Source organism: Mandrillus leucophaeus, unplaced genomic scaffold (assembly GCF_000951045.1).
Source record: "Mandrillus leucophaeus isolate KB7577 unplaced genomic scaffold, Mleu.le_1.0 Scaffold1287, whole genome shotgun sequence".
Classification (NCBI taxonomy): domain Eukaryota; kingdom Metazoa; phylum Chordata; class Mammalia; order Primates; family Cercopithecidae; genus Mandrillus; species Mandrillus leucophaeus.
The window spans coordinates 388,931-408,227 of NW_012101240.1; the positions used below are offsets into that span (position 1 = coordinate 388,931).

Here is a 19,297-nt window from a genome sequence, read left to right on the forward strand (position 1 = left end):
TAAACTACAAATTCCAACATTCCTGACTGTCAGTCCTAACTGCTGAGAGACACCTTAGTTACAGTGGTGTGCTGGATCCTGTTCGTACCAGCTTGCAAGAGCTGACTGTGTGTATCACTTCTCAACTTGTCAGTGGCTTCACATTAGTAGTGTGAAATTGGCCGTACTGGAGCACTTGTACTATGTAAATCAGCAAATATTACAAATCAAGGGTCTGCCATGCCCAGTGATTGGCAGTCACTTACCACCATACAACGTCCTCATTATACTAAAACTGTGGCTCTCTTATTCCAGAGCTCCTAGGTGGTAATTCAGGTAGGGAGGGCTTAGATCAACCTTTGAAATCCTCTCTCCACCACCGCCAGAAGACCCGAAAGTACAGGTGTATTCTAGGAGACTTCGAGGTATGGTCCTCTTTGCATAGTAGGGGAATGCAATATCTGATCAGTTTGAGACAAGTCTTTCCCTATGTGGTTAAGAGTCACAAAGTGCCCAAACAAAAATCATGCAACTCTGAGTTTATCAGTTAGTTTAAATTATATTCTGAGAATTAATACTAGAGTTGGAAAGCTACCAATCTACAAACATCCCAGAGGTATCATTAATTACTGTTTAGTTTGATGCATGATTAACCTTAAGCAGATATTTTCTGGCACCATTTTGGTACTATTGTCAGAATTTTGGCTTTAAAGGATTGCCACAAATTTGAATGGATCTGCCAAAGAGAAAATAGCTTTGTCAACAATGTCAGCAATATGCAGAGAAAGCACTATCAGTCTTCTGAAGTAAGACTTAGGGATATTACAGAGCAGGATAATGTGAAAATCTGGTACACTAGATAATAAAACTCTCTCAATGGTCTTGCATTACCAGCCAGAAAATATGACTACTCAATTTCACAAGTGGTTAGTATGGTAGTAGATGTCACAAAAACTTGTTGAAAACATCTAGGGCATAAAATACATGAGGACCAAAGGTGAAATGCATGTAAGAAAAGAATAGAGAGTCTACAGACATGCCTGATTGTACATGGCTGACACTTACCTTCAGGTTATGGAGGGTTTCTGACCATTCTGTGGACCCTATCTGAGGTATAGTAGTCAGCAGTAAGCTTTTGGCTTTATTAGCATTTTCTTTCAGGGTCTTTAAGACCCGGTCCACCGAAACCTAGAGAAACAATAGCACTGGAGGTTACTAGAACTTAAAATTCCACTGCTTGTCATAAAACATTTTTCTGAGTTCCAGCCTTGCTATAGTCTAAATGTTTGTGTCCCCTCAATTTATCTGTTGAAACCTAATCCTCAATGTAGGAGATTTGGAGGTTGGGCACTTGGGAGGCAATTAGGTCATGAAGGCAGAGTCCTCGTGGATAGGATTAATGACCTTACAAAAGAGGCCCCAGTGCCATTCTTCGAGGGCCCCTTCCACTGTGTGAGGTTCCAGTAAGAAGATGGCTGTCTATGAGAAAGTGGGCTCTCACTAGACACCAAATGTGCCAGTCCCTTGATCTTGGACTTCTCAACTTCCAGAAATGTGAAAAATAAACTTCTGTTATTCAGAAGCCACCCATGTTATGGTATTTTGTTACAACAGTCCAGAGTAAGAAAAACATGACTTGTGAAGGCTTTTTATTCTACATTTAAACCTCTGAGTTCAAGTTCTGCATTTATCAAGATGGTCTTAGTCCTAGGAGACCTAGGGAGGTCCCGGAGAAACTCAGTGACATCTCTGAAAAGCACTGATGAATTTTGATATGATTTGGATCTGTGTCCTCACCAAATCTTATGTCGAACTGTTGGAGGTGGGGCCTGGTGGGAGGCGGTTGGATCATGGGGTTGGATTTCTCATGGTTTAGCAGCATCCTCAGGTGCTGTTCTACTGACAGTGGGTTCTTGTGAGATCTGATTGTTGAAAAGTGTACAGCACCTCTCCCCTCTCTCTCTCTCTCTTGCTCTTGCTCCCACCATGTGAGATGCCTCACTCTCCTTTTGCCTTCCACCATGATTGGAAGTTTCCTGAGGGCTCCCAAGAAGCTGAGCAGATGCCACCATCACACTTCCCGTACAGCCTGTAGAACCATAAGCCAATTAAACCTATTTTCTTTATAAATTACCCAGTTTTAGGTATTTCTCCATAGCAATGTGATAACAGACTAATACAGATTTCAATATGGTATCTGAGAAAATATCTCAGATGTATAATGGGTTAGTATGGTCTAGAAAGATGTGGCTGTTCTCTTCATGTCCACAGTTGAATGGATTACAATGTTAAAACTGTTGCTACACTGGATAATCCAACAGAAGTATGTTTCTCCTTAGAAAATTATTCCAGCTAATAAAGAAAAATATTATGGAATTAAAATACCACCATTTTTATGGCTCCCAGTGAATTAATGGATTGGCTGCTAACATCACAAACAGAACCAAACAAACAAAATCCCAAATAAACCACTCATTATGTGCTTCCTGATGAAAAAATAAAATGCTACCTTAACACACCTGAATCTGATTAAATATCTAAATCTAGCTACCAATTTATAGACAACACAGAGGACAGAGAAGCCTATTAAACTACTCCAAGGAGACGATTTCAGCAATTCAGACTGTGGGAAACTCAACAGGACAAATGATCCGGTTCCTTCATAAAAGCTTGCAACCAAAAAAATAATTTAAGGCATTTAACAAGAAATTTAAATTTTGGCTGGGTATATTAAAGAATTATTATTGGAGAATGAAAATGATAATGTGCTCATGTTAGATACCTCCTGAAGTGTTTATGGATAAAATTATTGATGGGAGCAATAATCATGTTGGTTGTAAGTTAATATAATGGTTGAAGCTAGATGCTGAATTCATGGAAGCTCGTGCTATTGGCTACTTCTGTATATGACTAAAATAGCTTCATAAGAAAAAGTTGAAGAAAGTGAATATAAAATTACCATCAAAGATAGAGTACTTGACATGCCTTCCTACGCTTCGAAGAAATCCAACATTCAGGGACACAAGGATTACACCTTTCTATTTCCTTAAGTATAGTCCAGACCCTACCCAGCAACACCAAGATGTGTGTAGGAAAAAATGATGAAGACTGCAGCAGAGGGGAGTCTGCACCACTATGGGAACACAAAGCAGTGACAGGCTGGGTATCTGCCAGGTACATGTAAATGATGTATTTTAAGCTGAGTCTTTGGATGCAGAGACATGAAGCATCCAAGAAATTTGCCTTGTATTTACTTATTTCCTTATATATTTTTCCTGTGACTGGTTATTTCTGTATAGATACTGACCTCCCTTTTCTTTGTTCCAGCTGTTGGGCTTCACCCAAAACATCCTTTCCACAATAAACCCTCTGTTCAAGGTGCAGTTCAAATGCTTTTCCCCGATACTACCCACCTCTCAAGCCCCCCTACTCCATCAGAGTCACCGTCTGATGACCACCCTCTTATGAGCCAGCATTATACCAGTTGTTTTACATATATCATTTGGTTTAATTCTTCCAGTAATCCTTCAAGGTCTAACTGACTAAACAATGACTAAACAACCTCCACTCCTCACCCAGAGCCCTGGCTTCATTCTACAGAAGAGTAAACAAGTGAAATAACTCGCCCAATGTGACAAGCAAATGGAGCAACTAGAATCTGAAGATGGGTTTAGAAAACTCCAAATCCTTCTTGCCACGCCAGGCTGCACATCTGCACAAAGCACAACGATACACACGATTGGCTGAAATAATGCCATCTTTATGTGGGCCCTCCTTGTGGCATTTAACACTGTCTTCAAGCCTTTCCACTTACAGAGCTTAATTTCTCTGCTTTTCAAAAGTAGCTCCAGCTGACTATTTCCCCAACCTCCTTTGGCTACTAAAGGAAATCACTGCTGGTTCTACAAAGGAGGAGACATATGTTATTAGACTGAGCAGAAAGCCACAGGCAGGAAGCAAGCCGCTCTCAGGGTGTGGCAGGGGCTGGAGTTTCCTATTAATTGGAAGCAGCTTCTTGACATTAGGAGGCTGAGTTGTTCCTTAGGTTACCAAAGCTGCCAAATAAGATACTATGTTGTGACTTAATGTAAGAATTTGCAAATCTCTTACATAAAAGGCATCCTAGTACTAAGAAAACAGTCTATTACACTGAGGAGTCATCATAAGGAATTCATGAAAAACAAAGAACCTGTGTTCATCTACGACCCAAAATACTGTACACATGGATGGACAGATGGCAAAAAGATCTAACCCCATTTTACGTGAAATTAGATAGTAAAACAAACAACTCTCTAAAACAGTGGTACAATATTAGTCCTCTCTGGAGACGTCACTTACCCTAAATCTGCTCAGAAAGGTCACCCCTAAATTTTTTCCCTACTTCAAAAGTGACTGCAGTTTTGTCCCTTTCTTTATCTTAAAATGAGATAAATGACAGGACAAATGATCTAGTTTCTTCAAGTAATACAAGGAATAAAAAGAGAAAGAGGTGAAAATCAGATTAAAAGAGACAAGAGGTATATCATTAAAATACAATGTATGGATTGTAAGGGATTCTGATTTGATCAAATTGTTAAAAATTATGAGACTGAAGGAAAAAGGAATAGTCTGAATAGTTGATTATATTAAGAAATTAATATCACTATTTTTGTACAATGATGGCATGGTTATAACTTAATTTTAAAAAGACCTTTTAGGAAAATATTTACTTCACAATGAGGGCAGGGGAGAGGGAATTAGGTAGGGACATACCTATGACACAAGATTGGCCATGGCTAATTGTGGAACCTAAGTGATGGGTACCTGGAATTCATTATATTCCACCCTGTACTTACACAGATGTTTAAAGTTTTGTTTTGTTTTGGAAGCTGACATTGTTTCAGTGTCCTCAAATTCCAGCTGGATCCTGCTGCCTTCTCTGCCTGAACCCCTCACTGAACTTCCATCTGAAACCCTTACCATGGTCTATAAGGCCTGGCCTGGCTGTATTGCATCCCTCCTCTCTCTCCCTTCTCCCCGGTCTCCCTCCTTTCCACTCTACTCAATCATGCCCTTCTTGCCCATCACACTTAAAACAGGAAGGCTTCTCATACTTCAAATATTTAGTCTGGTCAACTCTATTCAGTTGACCTACTGTGCCCTTGTACCTCGCCATTCTATTTCTTTATAACCATTAGCTTTCTTATATTGGTTTGCTTAACTTCTATCTCCATTAACAGAATGTTGTCTCCTTAAGGACTTGTCTATTTGCTGTCACATTTCTATGCTGAACATAGTATCCAGCCACGGTAGGTTAAATAGATGGATGTGAACATACAGCCCTCTCATGAGGAAAGGGTTAAGTTACAGATTTTTTCCTTCTTGAAAACAAAAAGTAGCACAGCAGAAGAAATTGGCAATCAAAATACACCTTTATCCTTAAAATAAGGACCAGGTCATAGCATGATTCTCAACACATCTACATGCCTACAATGTACTATTCACTGTTAATCCTTGGGTAAAAGTGTCTCTTTCTTTTCTATGATCTTTGTTCTTACCTTCCAATAGGAACTATAGAAAATGTTGACAACTTAAAACCTTGTAGAAAGGCACTTTCTGAAACTAATGTAATAGAAACAAACAGTTAAGACATCCTCTTATTGGCACCCAGAAACCCATGCTATATGTGCTCAGAAGAGAATTCCACCTACTGCTTCCTCATGCTCCTTCCAGCAGTCATAATCTGTCGCCATGGCGATACTTGCGTAACAGATTCCAGCCTCCTTAGCAAGAACCACCTCTGGAACTGTGGTCATGTTGATTACATCCGCCCCCCAGGTGCGGAACATGAAGCTTTCTGCCCGGGAGCTAAAACGAGGTCCCTCGATTGTGACCATTGTCCCCTTGGAGTGGCACCGGAGTCCTAGCTTCTTAGCAGTCTCTATAAGAACCTAGAAAAGAAAAACCAGAAACTTCAAAACATACAAGCACATGCACAACTTAAGGCTGCATTTCCCCCCAGTGTTTAACAAGTTGATTTCTTAAAGACGATTTGTCACCATAATAAATGCCTACTATCTGCCAGGCTCTCAGAAACAACATAGAGGACCACAGAAGGGTGTTTCCTGGACCCTTTCTCATTTACATAATCCTCTTGTTTCCCCACCCTTTGCATATGGAAACTAATAGCTACACAAGTGAGCACCCAGCTCTTTCTACTCACCAGACATTTGTTTATATGCTTTAATCTCATCTGCTTCTTAACAACTTTAAGAGACTAAGCTGGTTTGAGAATACAGACTTGAGTCTTAACTTTCAACCTTGCAGGCTAAGCTAAGATGCCTCTCATTGCTCATCTTCTCAAACAGGTGTGTTGAGTTCTACTTCCAGGTTCCTGAAAAGTTAATTCTCATTACTTTTAAAAACACAGAATCTGAAGACTTCTGTAAAAGCTTTTTCTGGTTAGAAAGTGATTTCTCTTTTGCCTACTGCCTTTCCACAGACTTGTGCTGACTGTTTTTCTATCCAGGGATAAACATCTTGGAATTCCTTTAGCAGCAAGGTTAGGCATGGGTTTTTAGAAACATCATTGAAAAGTTTGATGATTTTCTCCAGTGTTTTATTTAATACTTCACATCTAATCTTCAAGTTATTAATTACCTTCATTTTTTCTTAGCTTATGCTTCAATATTCCCTTTAAATTAAAAAAAAGTCTTTTCAACTTAACTGTTAACTTACTGAAGCACTGTTGAAAAATCATCTCTGTATGCCTTAGTTTTCTCAAGTGTAAACTGAGAATAATGATATCACATAACTCAAATGTATGAGGAAGATGAAATGAACTAAGGTATACACAAGCAGAGAAGCATGCCAGGTACGCTGTATGCACTAAGCTGGTCTTCTAACAATTATTAATACTGGCAGCTTCTACACATATTTGGCTAACCTTCCTGGGATACTCTATAAATAAAGTGGAGTGACTCAAAGTCAAAGTCTCCAATCTGGGCAAAGTCTCACCTGCACGTGTGCTCATCACATAAACAAATTAACTTATTTCCTTAAAAAATAACTTACACTATGCCACTGCAGTGGGAAACAGAATTTTAACAAGAGTCTTGGCAACTCAAAATTTAGCAAGCTATGGACAATGAACAGTTGATGCTACATCATGTTTATCTTATAAATGCTGAAAATACAATTATGCTTAATTAACACTTTTCCCTAAAAAGTGTATGTTACAAATGCAAAAGTCTAAATCTCTACCCCACCCCCTTTTCCCCCCAAAATTAAGACATACCAAGCCCACTCCTGCTGGTTCAATAATGTCTTTAAAGATCCCGAATAACTGAGTTGTATGCCTTGGCTAAAGTTCAGAGTGCTTCTAGAGATGAATGGCTCTTGACAAGTCCTCATCGTCACTCTGGCACTTTGGGAGATAGGTACCATGCTTGTGAGGAGGAGGAAGAAATGGAGGCTATTAATATGTGTCAGCCACCTGAATGAGCATTTTGCACTCCTTTAAGAACAGCTAACACTATCTTAAGGTAGCAAAAAATATCAAATACAGGGTCAAGGTCCAGGTCTGAGGTTAAGATGATTTCATTTTCTTACTTCGTGTAATCACTGTGAACTACTAAAAAGACGGATGTGGTAGTGAAGCTACCACAACCCTCACCAAGGAACTAGCAGTATTAGATCACCAGCCTAAATAGATTTAATGTCAGGACTTTCATATTAACTCCTAAAATGAATAGAAGTAACACTGCTTTTGGAACACATATTTGTACATGGTACAAAACTTAAATAGTACAAGTAAAACCACTGTCCTTTCCCAAGGGAAACCACTATTACCAGGCTTTTTTTTCATTTCGATAGTTTTTGGGGAGCAGGTGGTTTATTGTGATATGTATAAGTTCTTTAGTAGTGACTTCTGGGATTTTGATGCACCTGTCACCCAAGAAATGTACATTGTACCCAATGTGTAGTCTTTTATCACTGATCCTCCTCTCCCACTTCCCCACGAGGCCCCAAAGTCCATTATATCATTTTTTTTTTTTTTTTGAGACGGAGTTTCACTCTGTTGCCCACGCTGGAGTGCATTAGCGCGATCTTGGCTCACTGCAACCTCCACCTCTCAGGTTCAAGCAGTTCTCTGCCTCAGCCTCCTGATTAGCTGGGATTACAGGTGCCCGCCACCACGGGCAGCTAATTTTATTTTATTTTTTTGTATTTTAGTAGAGACCCCTTTCACCATCTTGGCCAGGCTGGTCTTGAATTCCTGACCTCCTGAGCCACCCACCTCGGCCTCCCAAAGTGGTGGGATTACAGGCATGAGCCACCGCGTCCGGCCCCATTCGCACCCGGCCCCATTATATCATTCTTATGCCTTTGCATCCCCATAGCTTAGCTCCCACTTACAAATGAGAACATAATGATATTTGGTTTTCCATTCCCGAGTTACTTCACTGAGAATAATGGTCTCCAACTCCATCCAGGTTGCTGCAAATGCCATAATTTTGTTCCTTTTTTATGGCTAAGTGGTATTCCATTGTATTAGAGTTCTCTAGAGGGACATAACTAATAAAAGGGAGTTTATTAAGTATTAACTCATGTGATCACAAGGTCCCACAATGGGCCATTTGCAGGCTGAGGAGCAAGGAGAGCCAGTCCAAGTTCCAAAACGAAGAACTTGGAGTTTGATGTTGGAGGGCAGGAAGCATAAAGCATGGGAGAAAGATGTAGACTGGGGACTAGGCTAGTCTCTCTTTTAACATTCTTCTGCCTGCTTATATTCTAGCCATGCTGGCAGCTGATTAGATTGTGCCCACCAGATTAACGGTGGGTCTGCCCTTCCCAGCCCACTGACTCAAATGTTACTCTCCTTTGGCAACACCCTCACAGACACATCCAGGATCAATACTTTGTATCCTTCAATCCAATCAAGTTGACACTCGGTATTAACCATCACAAGTCTACATGAATCCATATACATCTCCTGAGATAATAATCTTCAAATAAAGACAATAAGGTCATAATTACACCTAACATAATACAACTATCCTTTGTGCAACTAGAAATGCACCAGACACCAATCCAAATACTACTACATAAAGTTAGCAATATTTAAATGTTGATGTGAAGTCAATAAATCTTATGTCATATGATAAAGGAGAAAGAAAATAAAATGAAGATATTTTCTTAGTACAATTGTATACATGCACAAGCGTGTGTTTAACAAGAGGAGGAGGAAATACTCATGACAATTACAGTCCTCATTTCCGTAGCTGGTCACAGGGTTGCAGCTGGTATCGATGACTACCTTCTTCTACTACCCATTCTGTATTCCCTTTGCCTTCAGCAAGCACCTCAGTAGGTTGTGGTTTTTTTCCTGGTGGAGTGACTGAAATCTTCATTCCTGAAGAAACTGGGTCATTTGTAGTCCTGCCTGGATTGCGCTGTTGTAGTTTCCCAATGACCTTAATTACAGGGCAGGGTAATACTAAGAGACACCCTAATGGATCTCCTGTATTCCATGCATACTCTTCTTTACCTCCATTGGGGATTAGTAGACTGATTTCATCTTGATAGTCCGGGTCAATCACTCCAGCCAGCACTGTAATTCCCTTCTTAGCCTGTTGACTTAAAGGTAGGAGGAGCCCAAAGTATCCAGGTGGCAAGGATGGAGGCTATGCATGGGCACAGCAACATGCCTTCAGGACCTGCTTGAGCCTAGTCATATATATATATATATATACCATTTTCATTTGATAACTGAATGCTGCTGTGCACAACCCACTTTATGGCTAGATGAGTGAGAAAGCCCCCAGTTCATGATAGGCAGTTCAGGTGGCATGGTGACTTGATGACCCATAGTCAAATGTTCACTTTCCACCAAAGTCCAGTAACAGGCCAAGGGCAGTCTCTCAAAAGGAGAGTAGTTATCTGCAGAAGACGGCAGGACCTTGCTCCAAAATCCTAGAGGGCCTCACTGTAATTCACCTATGGGGGTCTGCCAAAGGCTCCAAACAGCATCCCTATCTGCCACTGACACCTCAAGCACCATTGGATTTGCGGGGTCATACGGCCCAAATGGCACAACAGTTTGCACAGCAGCCTGGAACTGTTGCAGAGCCTTCTCCTGTTCTGGACCCACTCAAAATTGGCAGCCTTTTGGGTCACTCGATAGATGGGCCAGAGTAACACACTCAAATGAGGAATGTGTTGCCTCTAAAATCCAAATAGGCTCACTAGGCCTCTTTCTTGTGCCTCTTTCTTGGTTGTAGGAGGGGACAAATGTAGCAACTTATCCTTCACCTTAGAAGGAGTATCTCGACAGGCCCCACACCACTGGACCCCCTAGAAATTTTACTGAGGTAGAAAGTCTCTGAATTTTAGTCAGATTTATTTCCTGTCCTCTGGCATGTAAAGGCCTCACCAGTAAGTCCAGTGTGTTTGCTACTTCTTTCTCACTGGATCCAATCAGCATACTGTCATCAATGTAATGGACCATTGTGATATCCTGTGGAAGCAAAAAGCGATCAAGATCTCTCTGAATAAGATGATGACACAAAACTGGAGAGTTGATATACCCCTGAGGTAGGACAGTAAAGGTATACTGCTGGCCTTGCCAGATGAAGGCAAATTGCTTCTGGTGGGCCTTATGGACAGGAATGGAGGAAAAGGCATTTCCAAATCAAAGGCTACATACCAGGTACCAGAAGTGTTAATTTGCTCAAGTAATGAAACCACATCTGGTACAACAGCTGCAACTGGAGTCATCACTTGGTTAAGCTTATTATAATCCACTGTCACTCTCCCCAAGACCCATCTGTCTTCTGTATCGGCCAAATGGGAGAGCTAAATGGGGATGTGGTAGGAATCACCACCCCTGAGTTTTTCAAGTCCTTAATGGTGGTACTAATCTCTGCAATCCCTCCAGGGATGTGCTATTGTTTTTGTTTTACTATTTTTCTAGGTAGAGGCAGCTCGAAGGGCTGCCATTTGGCCTTTCCCACCATAATAGCCATTACCTTACCAGTCAGGGAGCCAATGTGGGGGTTCTGCCACCTGCTAAGGATGTCTATGCCAGTTATGCATTCTGGCACTGGGGAAATGACCACAGGATGAGTCTGGGCACCCATAATACCCACTGCAAGTCAGACCTGAGCTAAAACTCCATTAATTACCTGACTTCCATAAGCCCCTACTTTAACTGGAGGACCACATTACGTTTTGGGTTCCCTGGAATCAACGTCAGCTCACAGCCAGTGTCCAGTAGTCCCTGAAATGTCTGATTATTTCCCTTTCCCCAATGCACAGTTACCCTAGTAAAAGGTCGGAGGTCTCCTTGGGGAAGGATGGGAGAAAGATTCACAGCATAAATTGCTGGTAATATAGTGGGGTTCTTCCTCAAGGGGACCCAGCCTCCCCTTCATTCAAGGGGTTCTGGGTCTGTAAACTAGCTCAAGTCTGGAAATTGGTTGAGGAGCTGTGATTCTGTTTTTATAATTCAAATTAGTCTTTTGTCCATTTGACCTAGAAGTTTCTGCTTATATAAATTAAGTAGGACTCAGTAGGCCTCCTATCAATTTTACTTCTAGGAATGCTGTAATTAATTAGCCAATGCCAGAGCTTTACATGAGTCAGACTATTCTGATTGCCGTATTGCCTCTGCCGCCCATTATGGTAGCTATGCCCACTTTGCCTTTGACGGTTGAGTGCTGCCATGGCCCCTGCCACCTTGGAATCCAATTATTCCCACTGTATTTAAGTTTTATAGTTGAGTGACTGTGGTTCCCACAGTTAGATCTGACATACAGAGAAGAGCAATTATAGGGCTCTTCAAAGATCCCAGTGCTGCCCTCACAAATCTTTCTGCAAGGCATTGGTCAAGGGCATATTTTCTGGACCACCAGGGATGAATAGGTCTAAAGTGACTAATCCACTCCACCATCTGAATTTCCATAAGCCTTTGGATCCCCTCCTCTAAATTAAACCAAGGGAGATCAGGCATTTCCAGCTTGTTCACAGTGGGCCACCTTTTAATCCACATTTCAGCTAACCAAGCAAGTAAACAATTAGAACCTTTTTTAACTCCCAGAGCTGCAACATTAAATGCAGAGTCCCTACTTAGTGGGCCCAAATCAATAAATTCAGCCTGATCCAACTCCATTTTTCCTTCGACCATTATCCCACACCATTAGTATCCATTCCCATGCCTGTTCTCCAGATTTCTGTTTATATAAATCAGAAAACTCAAGCGGTTCTTTTTGAATGTAGCGCACCACCTCATGGGTCACAATCTCAACCTCACCACTAGGGGCCTGCTGAGACTTCAGTCCAGTTATAGATCTAGAAGCAAATGGTGGTTTTAGGGGTGGCTCCTGAGAAGAATCAACATTATCTTGCCTGGCAACTGCCTCAGGGGAGGCCATCATTCTTGCCTCAGGCCGCACAGGGTTTATCTCCTCAGACAAAGGTGAAAAGGCTGATGGCAGCATAGGTCAGGGAGGGAATGTTGCCACTTCTGGGGATGGGAAAGCTGCTTCTTCTGGAAAATAAGGTACATCAGTTTTTTCAAACTTAGGGTCCCCAGCTTCATCAGGGTCCTACCACACATCCCAGTTCCAAGTTGCAGGGTCCTTTCATTTTCAATCAATGCTGTCAGTTTAACAGTAGACACCTGGTGAGGCTGTGCATCTACCTTTCACTGCAGGTCGGCCATGCACATGATAAGAGCTTATGTCTGTTTTTCCACAATTTCAGCTCTTTCTCTACAGGAGATAGGACTCTCAATCACAGCAATCTTACCAGATTTGAGGTTCAGTATCTGCTTCTGGAGCTGAGAGACAGAATCCCTGAGTTCATTATTTTCTTTCATCACTTTGTCCACTGAACTTAGGAGAACCAACCAGCTTCATTATGTTCCCTGGTTCTCCACACATGGTCAAAGTTATTATGTACAGAGTCACTAAGGGTGATTCCACACATGGTCAAAGGTATTATGTAGAGTCCTTGCCTCTCACGAGTGATGAATCAGGAGTCTCAAATGTATTTATTTTGCATAACTCTCTAAACAGTTCATGCCAAGGACTATTGGTGTTCTCCATATTATAAGTAGAGTCCTTAGCATCTTTGGGTCTAATCATATTAAGCAGCCAACTCCAGAAACCCCCATACCAACAAAAGAACTCCATCATTAATATTCTGTTCCTCTATAACCAGTCCTGGTACTAAAATCTGTATAGGTCAGGATTCTCTAGAGGGACAGAACTAATGGGGCAGATAGAGAAAGGGGAGTTTATTAAGTATTAACTCACATTATCACAAGGTCCCACAATAGGCCATCTGCAGGCTGAGGAGCAAGGAGAGCCAGTCCAAGTTCCAAAAATGAAGAACTTGGAGTCTGATGTTTGAGCACAGGAAGTATCCAGCACAGGAGAAAGATATAGGCTGGGAGGCTGGGCCAGTCTCTTTTTTCACATTTTTCTGCCTGCTTATATTCTAGCCATGCTGGCAGCTGATTTGTCTGTGCCCACCCACATTAAGGGTGGGTCTGCCTTTCCCAGCCCACTGACTCAAATGTTACTCTCCTTTGGCAACACCTTCACAGGCACAACCAGGATCAATACTCTGTATCCTTCAATCCAATCAAGTTGACACTCAGTATTAATCATCACACCCGTGCTGTATATATACCACATTTTCTTCATTCACTCATTGGTCAATGGGCATTTAGGTTGGTTCCATAGTTTTTACAATTGCAAGCTGTGCTGCTACAAACATCTGTGTGCAAGTGTCTTTTTAATATAATGACTTATTTTCCTCTGGGTAGACGCACAGGAGTGGGATTGCTGGATCCACATGGTAGTTCTACTTTCAGTTTTGTAAGGAATCTCTATATGGTTTTCCAGTGTACTAGTTTACATTCATACCAGCAGTGTAAAAGTGTTCCCTTTACACCACATCTACACCAACATCTATTATTTTTTGATTTTCAAATTATGGCCATTCTTGCAGGAGTAAGGTGGTATCGCATTGTGGTTTTAAACTGCATTTCCTGGATTAGTGATTTTGAGCATTTTTTCATATGTTTATTGACCATGTGTTTTGAAAATTGCCTATTCATGTACTCAGCCCACTTTTTAATGGTGTTTTTTTTTTTTTTTTTCCTTGCTGATTTGTTTCAGTTCCCTGTAGATTCTGGATACCGGTCCTCTGTTGAATGCATAGTTTGTGAATATTTTCTTCCTTTCTGTGGGTGGTCAGTTTATTCTGCTGATTATTATTTTTTGTTGTTGTGCTGAAGCATTTTAGATTAATTAAATTGCATCTATTTGTCTTAGTTTTTGTTGCATTTGCTTTTGGGTTGTTGATCATGAACTCCTTGCCTAAGCCAAGGCCTAGATAGGTTTTTCCAATGTTATCTTCTAGCACTTTTATGGTTTCAGATCTTAGATTTAAGTTTTTGATCCATCTTGAATTGATTTTTATATAAGATGAGAGATGAAGATCCAGTTTCATTCTTCTACATCTGGCTTGCCAATTATCCTGCATCCTTTGTTAAACAGGGTGCCCTTTCCCCAGTGTATGTTTTTGTTTTGCTTTTTCAAAGATCAGTTGGCTGTAAATATTTGGCCTTATTTTTGGGTACACTATTCTCTTCCACTGGTCTATATGCCTACTTTTATACCAGTACCATGCTGTTTTGGTAACTATAGCCTTGTAGCATAGTTTGTTGTCAGGTAATGTGATACCTCCAGATTGTTCTTTTTGCTTAGTCTTGCTTTGGCTATGTGGGCTCTTTTTTGGTCTCATATAAATTTTAGGATTTTTTTTTTTTTTAATATTTCTGTGAAGAACGATGGTACTACTCTGAAGGAAATTGCATCGAATTTGTGGATTGCTTTTGGCAGTATGGTCATTCTTACAATATTAATTCTACCCATCCATGAGCATGGGATGTTTCCATTTTTTTGTATTATCTATAATTTCTTTCAGCAGTGTTCTGTAGTTTTCCTTGTAGAGATCTTTCATGTTGTTGGCTAGGCATTTTACTTTTTTTTTCCTGCAACTGTTATAGAACAGGTTGAGTTCTTGATTTGATTCTCAGCTTGGTTGCTGTTGGTGTATAAAAGTGCTATTGATTTGAGTATATTGGTTTTGTATCTTGAAACTTTGCTGAATTCATTTATCTAGGAGCCTTTTGGATGAGTCTTTAGGGTTTTCCAGGTATATGACCGTATCATTGGTGAATAGCAGCAGTTTGACTTCCTCTTTACCGATTTTTTACCCTTTATTTCTTTCTCTTGTCTGATTGCTCTGGCTAGGACTTCCCGTACTATGCTGAAGAGAAGTAGTGAAAGTGTGAATCTTGTCTTGTTTCAGTCCTCAGAGGGAATGCTTTCAACTTTTCCCTGTTCCATATAACATTGGCTGTGGGTTGTCATAGATGGCTTTTTTTTTTTTTTTTTTTTTTTTTGAGACAGAGTCTCACTCTGTCGCCCAGGCTGGAGTGCATGACATGATCTTGGCTCACTGCAAGCTCTGCCTCCTGGGTTCACGCCATTCTCCTGCCTCAACCTCCCAAGTAGCTAGGACTACAGGTGCCCGCCACCACACCCGGCTAATTTTTTGTATTTTCAGTAGAGACAGGGTTTCACCGTGTTAGCCAGGATGGTCTTGATCTCCTGACCTCGTGATCCGCCTGCCTCGGTCTCCCAAAGTGCTGGGACTACAGGCGTGAGCCACTGTGCCCGGCCCATAGATGGCTTTTATTACCTTGAGGTATGTCCCTTCTATGCCAATTTTGCTGAGGGTTTTAATTATAACTAGATGCAGGATTGTGTCAAATGCTTTTTCTGCATCTATTGAGATGACCATATGATTTTTGTTTTAAATTCTGTTTATGTGATGTATCACATTTATTGACCTGCCTATGTTAAACCATCCTTTCATCGCTGGTATGAAACCCACTTGCTCATGGTGTATTATCTTTTTCATATGCTGTTGGATTTGGCTAGCTAGTAATTTGTTGAGGATTTCTGCATCAATGTACATCAGCGATATTGGTCTGTAGTTGTCTTTTTGTTATGTTCTTTTCTGATTTTGTAGTTAGGGGGATACTGGCTTCATGGAATGAATTAGAAAGGATTCCTGCTTTCTCTGTCTTTTGGAATAGTTTCAGTAAGATTGGTACCAGTTCTTCTTTGAATGTCTGATAGAATTCAGCAGTGAATCCCTCTGGTCTTAGATGCTTTCTTTGCTGGCAATTTTTTAAAATTACTGTTTAAATTTTGCTACTTGTTATTAGTCTGTTCAGAGTTTCTGTTCTTCCTGATTTAATTGGGGAGGGTTGTATATTTCCAAGAATTTACTCATCTCTTCTAGATTTTCTAGTTTGTGTGCATAAAGGTGTTCATAGCAGCCTTAAATAGTCTTTTATATTCTGTGGTATTGGCTGTAATATCTCCTGTTTCATTTCTCATTGAGCTTATTTGGATCTTGTCTCTTCTTGGTTAATTTCACTAATGGTCTATCAATTTTAAATTTTCAAATATTTATGTTTCATTTATCTTTTGTATTTTTTTGTTTCAATTTCATTTAGTTCTGCTCTGATCTCTGCTGTTTCTTTTATTCTGCCAGGTTTGGGTTTGGTTTGTTCTTGTTTTTCTAGTTCCTTGAGATGTGACCTTAGATTGCTGATTTGTCCTCCTTCAGACTTTTTGATGTAGGAATTTAATGCTATGAACTTTCCCATTAGCACCACTTTTTCTGTATCCCAGAGGTTTTGATAAGTTGTGTCACTATAATCATTCAGCTCAAAGAATATTTTAATTTCCATCTTGACTTTATTGTTGACCTAATGATCATTCAGGAGCAGATTATTTAATTTCCATGTATTTGTATAGTTTTGAGGATTCCTCTTGAGTGGAGTTAATTTCCAATATTATTTCACTGTGATCTGAGAGATTACTTGAAATAATTTTGATTTTCTTAAATTTGTTGAGACTTCTTTTGTGGCATATGTTCTATATTGAAGAATGTTCCATGTGCTGATGAAAAGAATGTATATTCTGCAGTTGTTGGGTAGAATGTTCTATACATATCTATCAAGTCCATTTGTTCTAGGTTATAGTTTAAATCCATTATTTCTTTGTTGACTTTCTGTCTTGATGACCTGTCTAGTGCCGTCAGTAGGGTACTTAAGTCCCCCACTATTATTGTGTTGCCATCTATCTCATTTCTTAGATCTATCAGTAATTGTCTGATATATTTGGGAGCTCAAGTGTTAAGTGCATATATATTTAGAACTGTGATACTTTCCTGATGGACTACTCCTTTTATCATTATATAATGTCCCTCTTTAACTGTTGTTGCTTTAAAGTCTGTTTTTTTTTAAATATAAAAATAGCTATTCCTTCTTGCTTTTGGTTTCCATTTGCATGGAATATCTTTTACCATCCTTTTACCTTAAGTTTATGTGAGTTCACATGTGCTAGGTGACTCTCTTGAAGAATGCAGATACTTAGTTGGTAGATTTTTATCCATTCTGCCATTGCGTACCTTTTTGTAAGTGGAGCATTTAGGTCATTTACATTCGACATCAGTATTGGGATGTGAGGTACTGTTCTATCCATCATGCTAGTTTTTGCCCAAAGATGTTGTTCTTTTGCCATTGTATTATTGTTTTATAGGTCTTGTGAGATTTATGATTCAATGAGGTTCTATTTTGGTGTATTCTGAGGTTTTGTTTCAAGATTTAGAACTCCCTTAAGCATTTCCTGTAGTGCTGGCTCAATAGTGGCGAATTCTCTCAGCATTTTTTTTGTCTGAAAAAGACTATCTCTCCTTCAATTATGAAGCTTATGAAGCTTAGCTTTACTGGATACAAAATTCTTGGCTGAGAATAATTTTGTTTCAAGAGGTTAAAAATGGGACTCCAATCCCTTCTGGCTTCTGGCTTCTAAGATTTCTGTGAGAAATCTGCTATTAACCTGATATGTTTTCCTTTATAGGTTATCTGATGTTCTTGTCTCACAGCTCTTAAAATTCTTTCATCTTGACTTTAGATAGCCTGATAAATATGTGCCTAGCTGATTATCTTTTTGCAATAAATTTCTCAGGTGTTCTTTGATCTTCTTGTATTTGGATGTCAAGATCTTTAGCAAGGCCAACAAAGTTTTCCTCAAATAAGTTTTCCAAACTTTTAGATTTCTCTTCTTCTGCAGGAGTATCAATTATTCTTAGGTTTTGCCGTTTAACATAAACCCAAATTTCTTGAAGGCTTTATTCATTTTAAAATTCTTTTTCTTTGTCTGATTCAGTTAATTCAAGAGCCTTGTCTTCAAGCTCTGAAGTTCTTTCTTCTACTTGTTCTAGTCTGTTGTTGAAGCTTTCCACTGCATTTTGTATTTCTCTAAGTGTGTCTTTCATTTCCTGAAGCTGTGATTTATTTTTTCTTTATATTTCTCTGGAGAAGTTTTCATCCATATCCTGTATTGTTTTTTAAAATTTCTTTATGCTGGTTTTCACCTTTCTCTGCTATTTCCTTGAGTAGCTTAATAACCAACCTTCTGAATTCCTTATCTGGCAATTCAGAGATTTCTTCTTGGTTTGGATCCCTTGCTTGGGAGCTGGTGTGATCTTTTGAGGATGTTACAGAATCCCATTTTGTCATATTACCAGAATTGCTTTTCTGGTTCCTTGTCATTTTGGTAGACTATTTCAGTGGAGAGGCTGAAACTCAAGGCCTGCTGTTCAGATTTTCTTGTCCCATGGGGTGATCCCTTGATGTGGGCTCTCCCCTTTCCCCTAGGGATGGGGCTTCCTGAGAGCTGGACTGCAGTGACTGTTACTGCTCTTCTGGGTTTAGCCACCCATTGAGGCTACCAGGCTCTGGACTGGTGCTGGGGGATGTCTGCAATGAGTACTGTGATGTGATCTATCTTCAGGTCTCCAAGCTGTGGCTACCAGCACCTGTTCTGGTAGAGGTGGCAGGGAAGTGAAGTAAACTGCAAGACTCATTGGTTGTAGGTATATTTAGTGTGCTGGCTCTCTTGAATGCTGCTTATGCTAGCAGTGAAGTTGTCATGTGGACACATTCAGGATCTCTGGTTAGCTAGGATGTTGCAGGCAGTGAAATTAGGTGTTGTCTTTTCTGTCCTGGGATCAGGGTTATTCTTTCACGAGTTGCTGTAATGGCCTGAGTTGACAGACAGCCAGGAGGTGGTGTTTTCAAGAGGGCACCAGCTGCAGTAGTTGCAGTGGGCTCTAAGCTTGCCCTAAGATGCCCAAGGTAACTATTTTGGTTTCTCAGGCAATAGGCAGGGCAATAAAG

General features: G+C 40.2%; 1 protein-coding gene across 6 annotated transcripts in view; it reads right to left on the reverse strand.

The window, feature by feature from the left end:
• Positions 1-19,297, reverse strand: part of MTAP (methylthioadenosine phosphorylase) — a 119,106-nt gene that overhangs the window by 66,563 nt on the left and 33,246 nt on the right. For 3 of the 6 annotated variants that reach the window (XM_011972326.1, XM_011972322.1, XM_011972325.1), the window contains exons 6-7: positions 5,670-5,909; positions 1,045-1,167 (exon numbers count right to left, since the gene is read on the reverse strand). In XM_011972326.1, coding sequence (XP_011827716.1) covers positions 1,045-1,167; positions 5,670-5,909 — 363 coding nt within the window. Of the gene's footprint in view, positions 1-1,040; positions 1,168-5,669; positions 5,910-19,297 lie in introns of all 6 variants that reach the window. The other 3 variants (XM_011972327.1, XM_011972323.1, XM_011972324.1) reach the window with 2 other exon arrangements.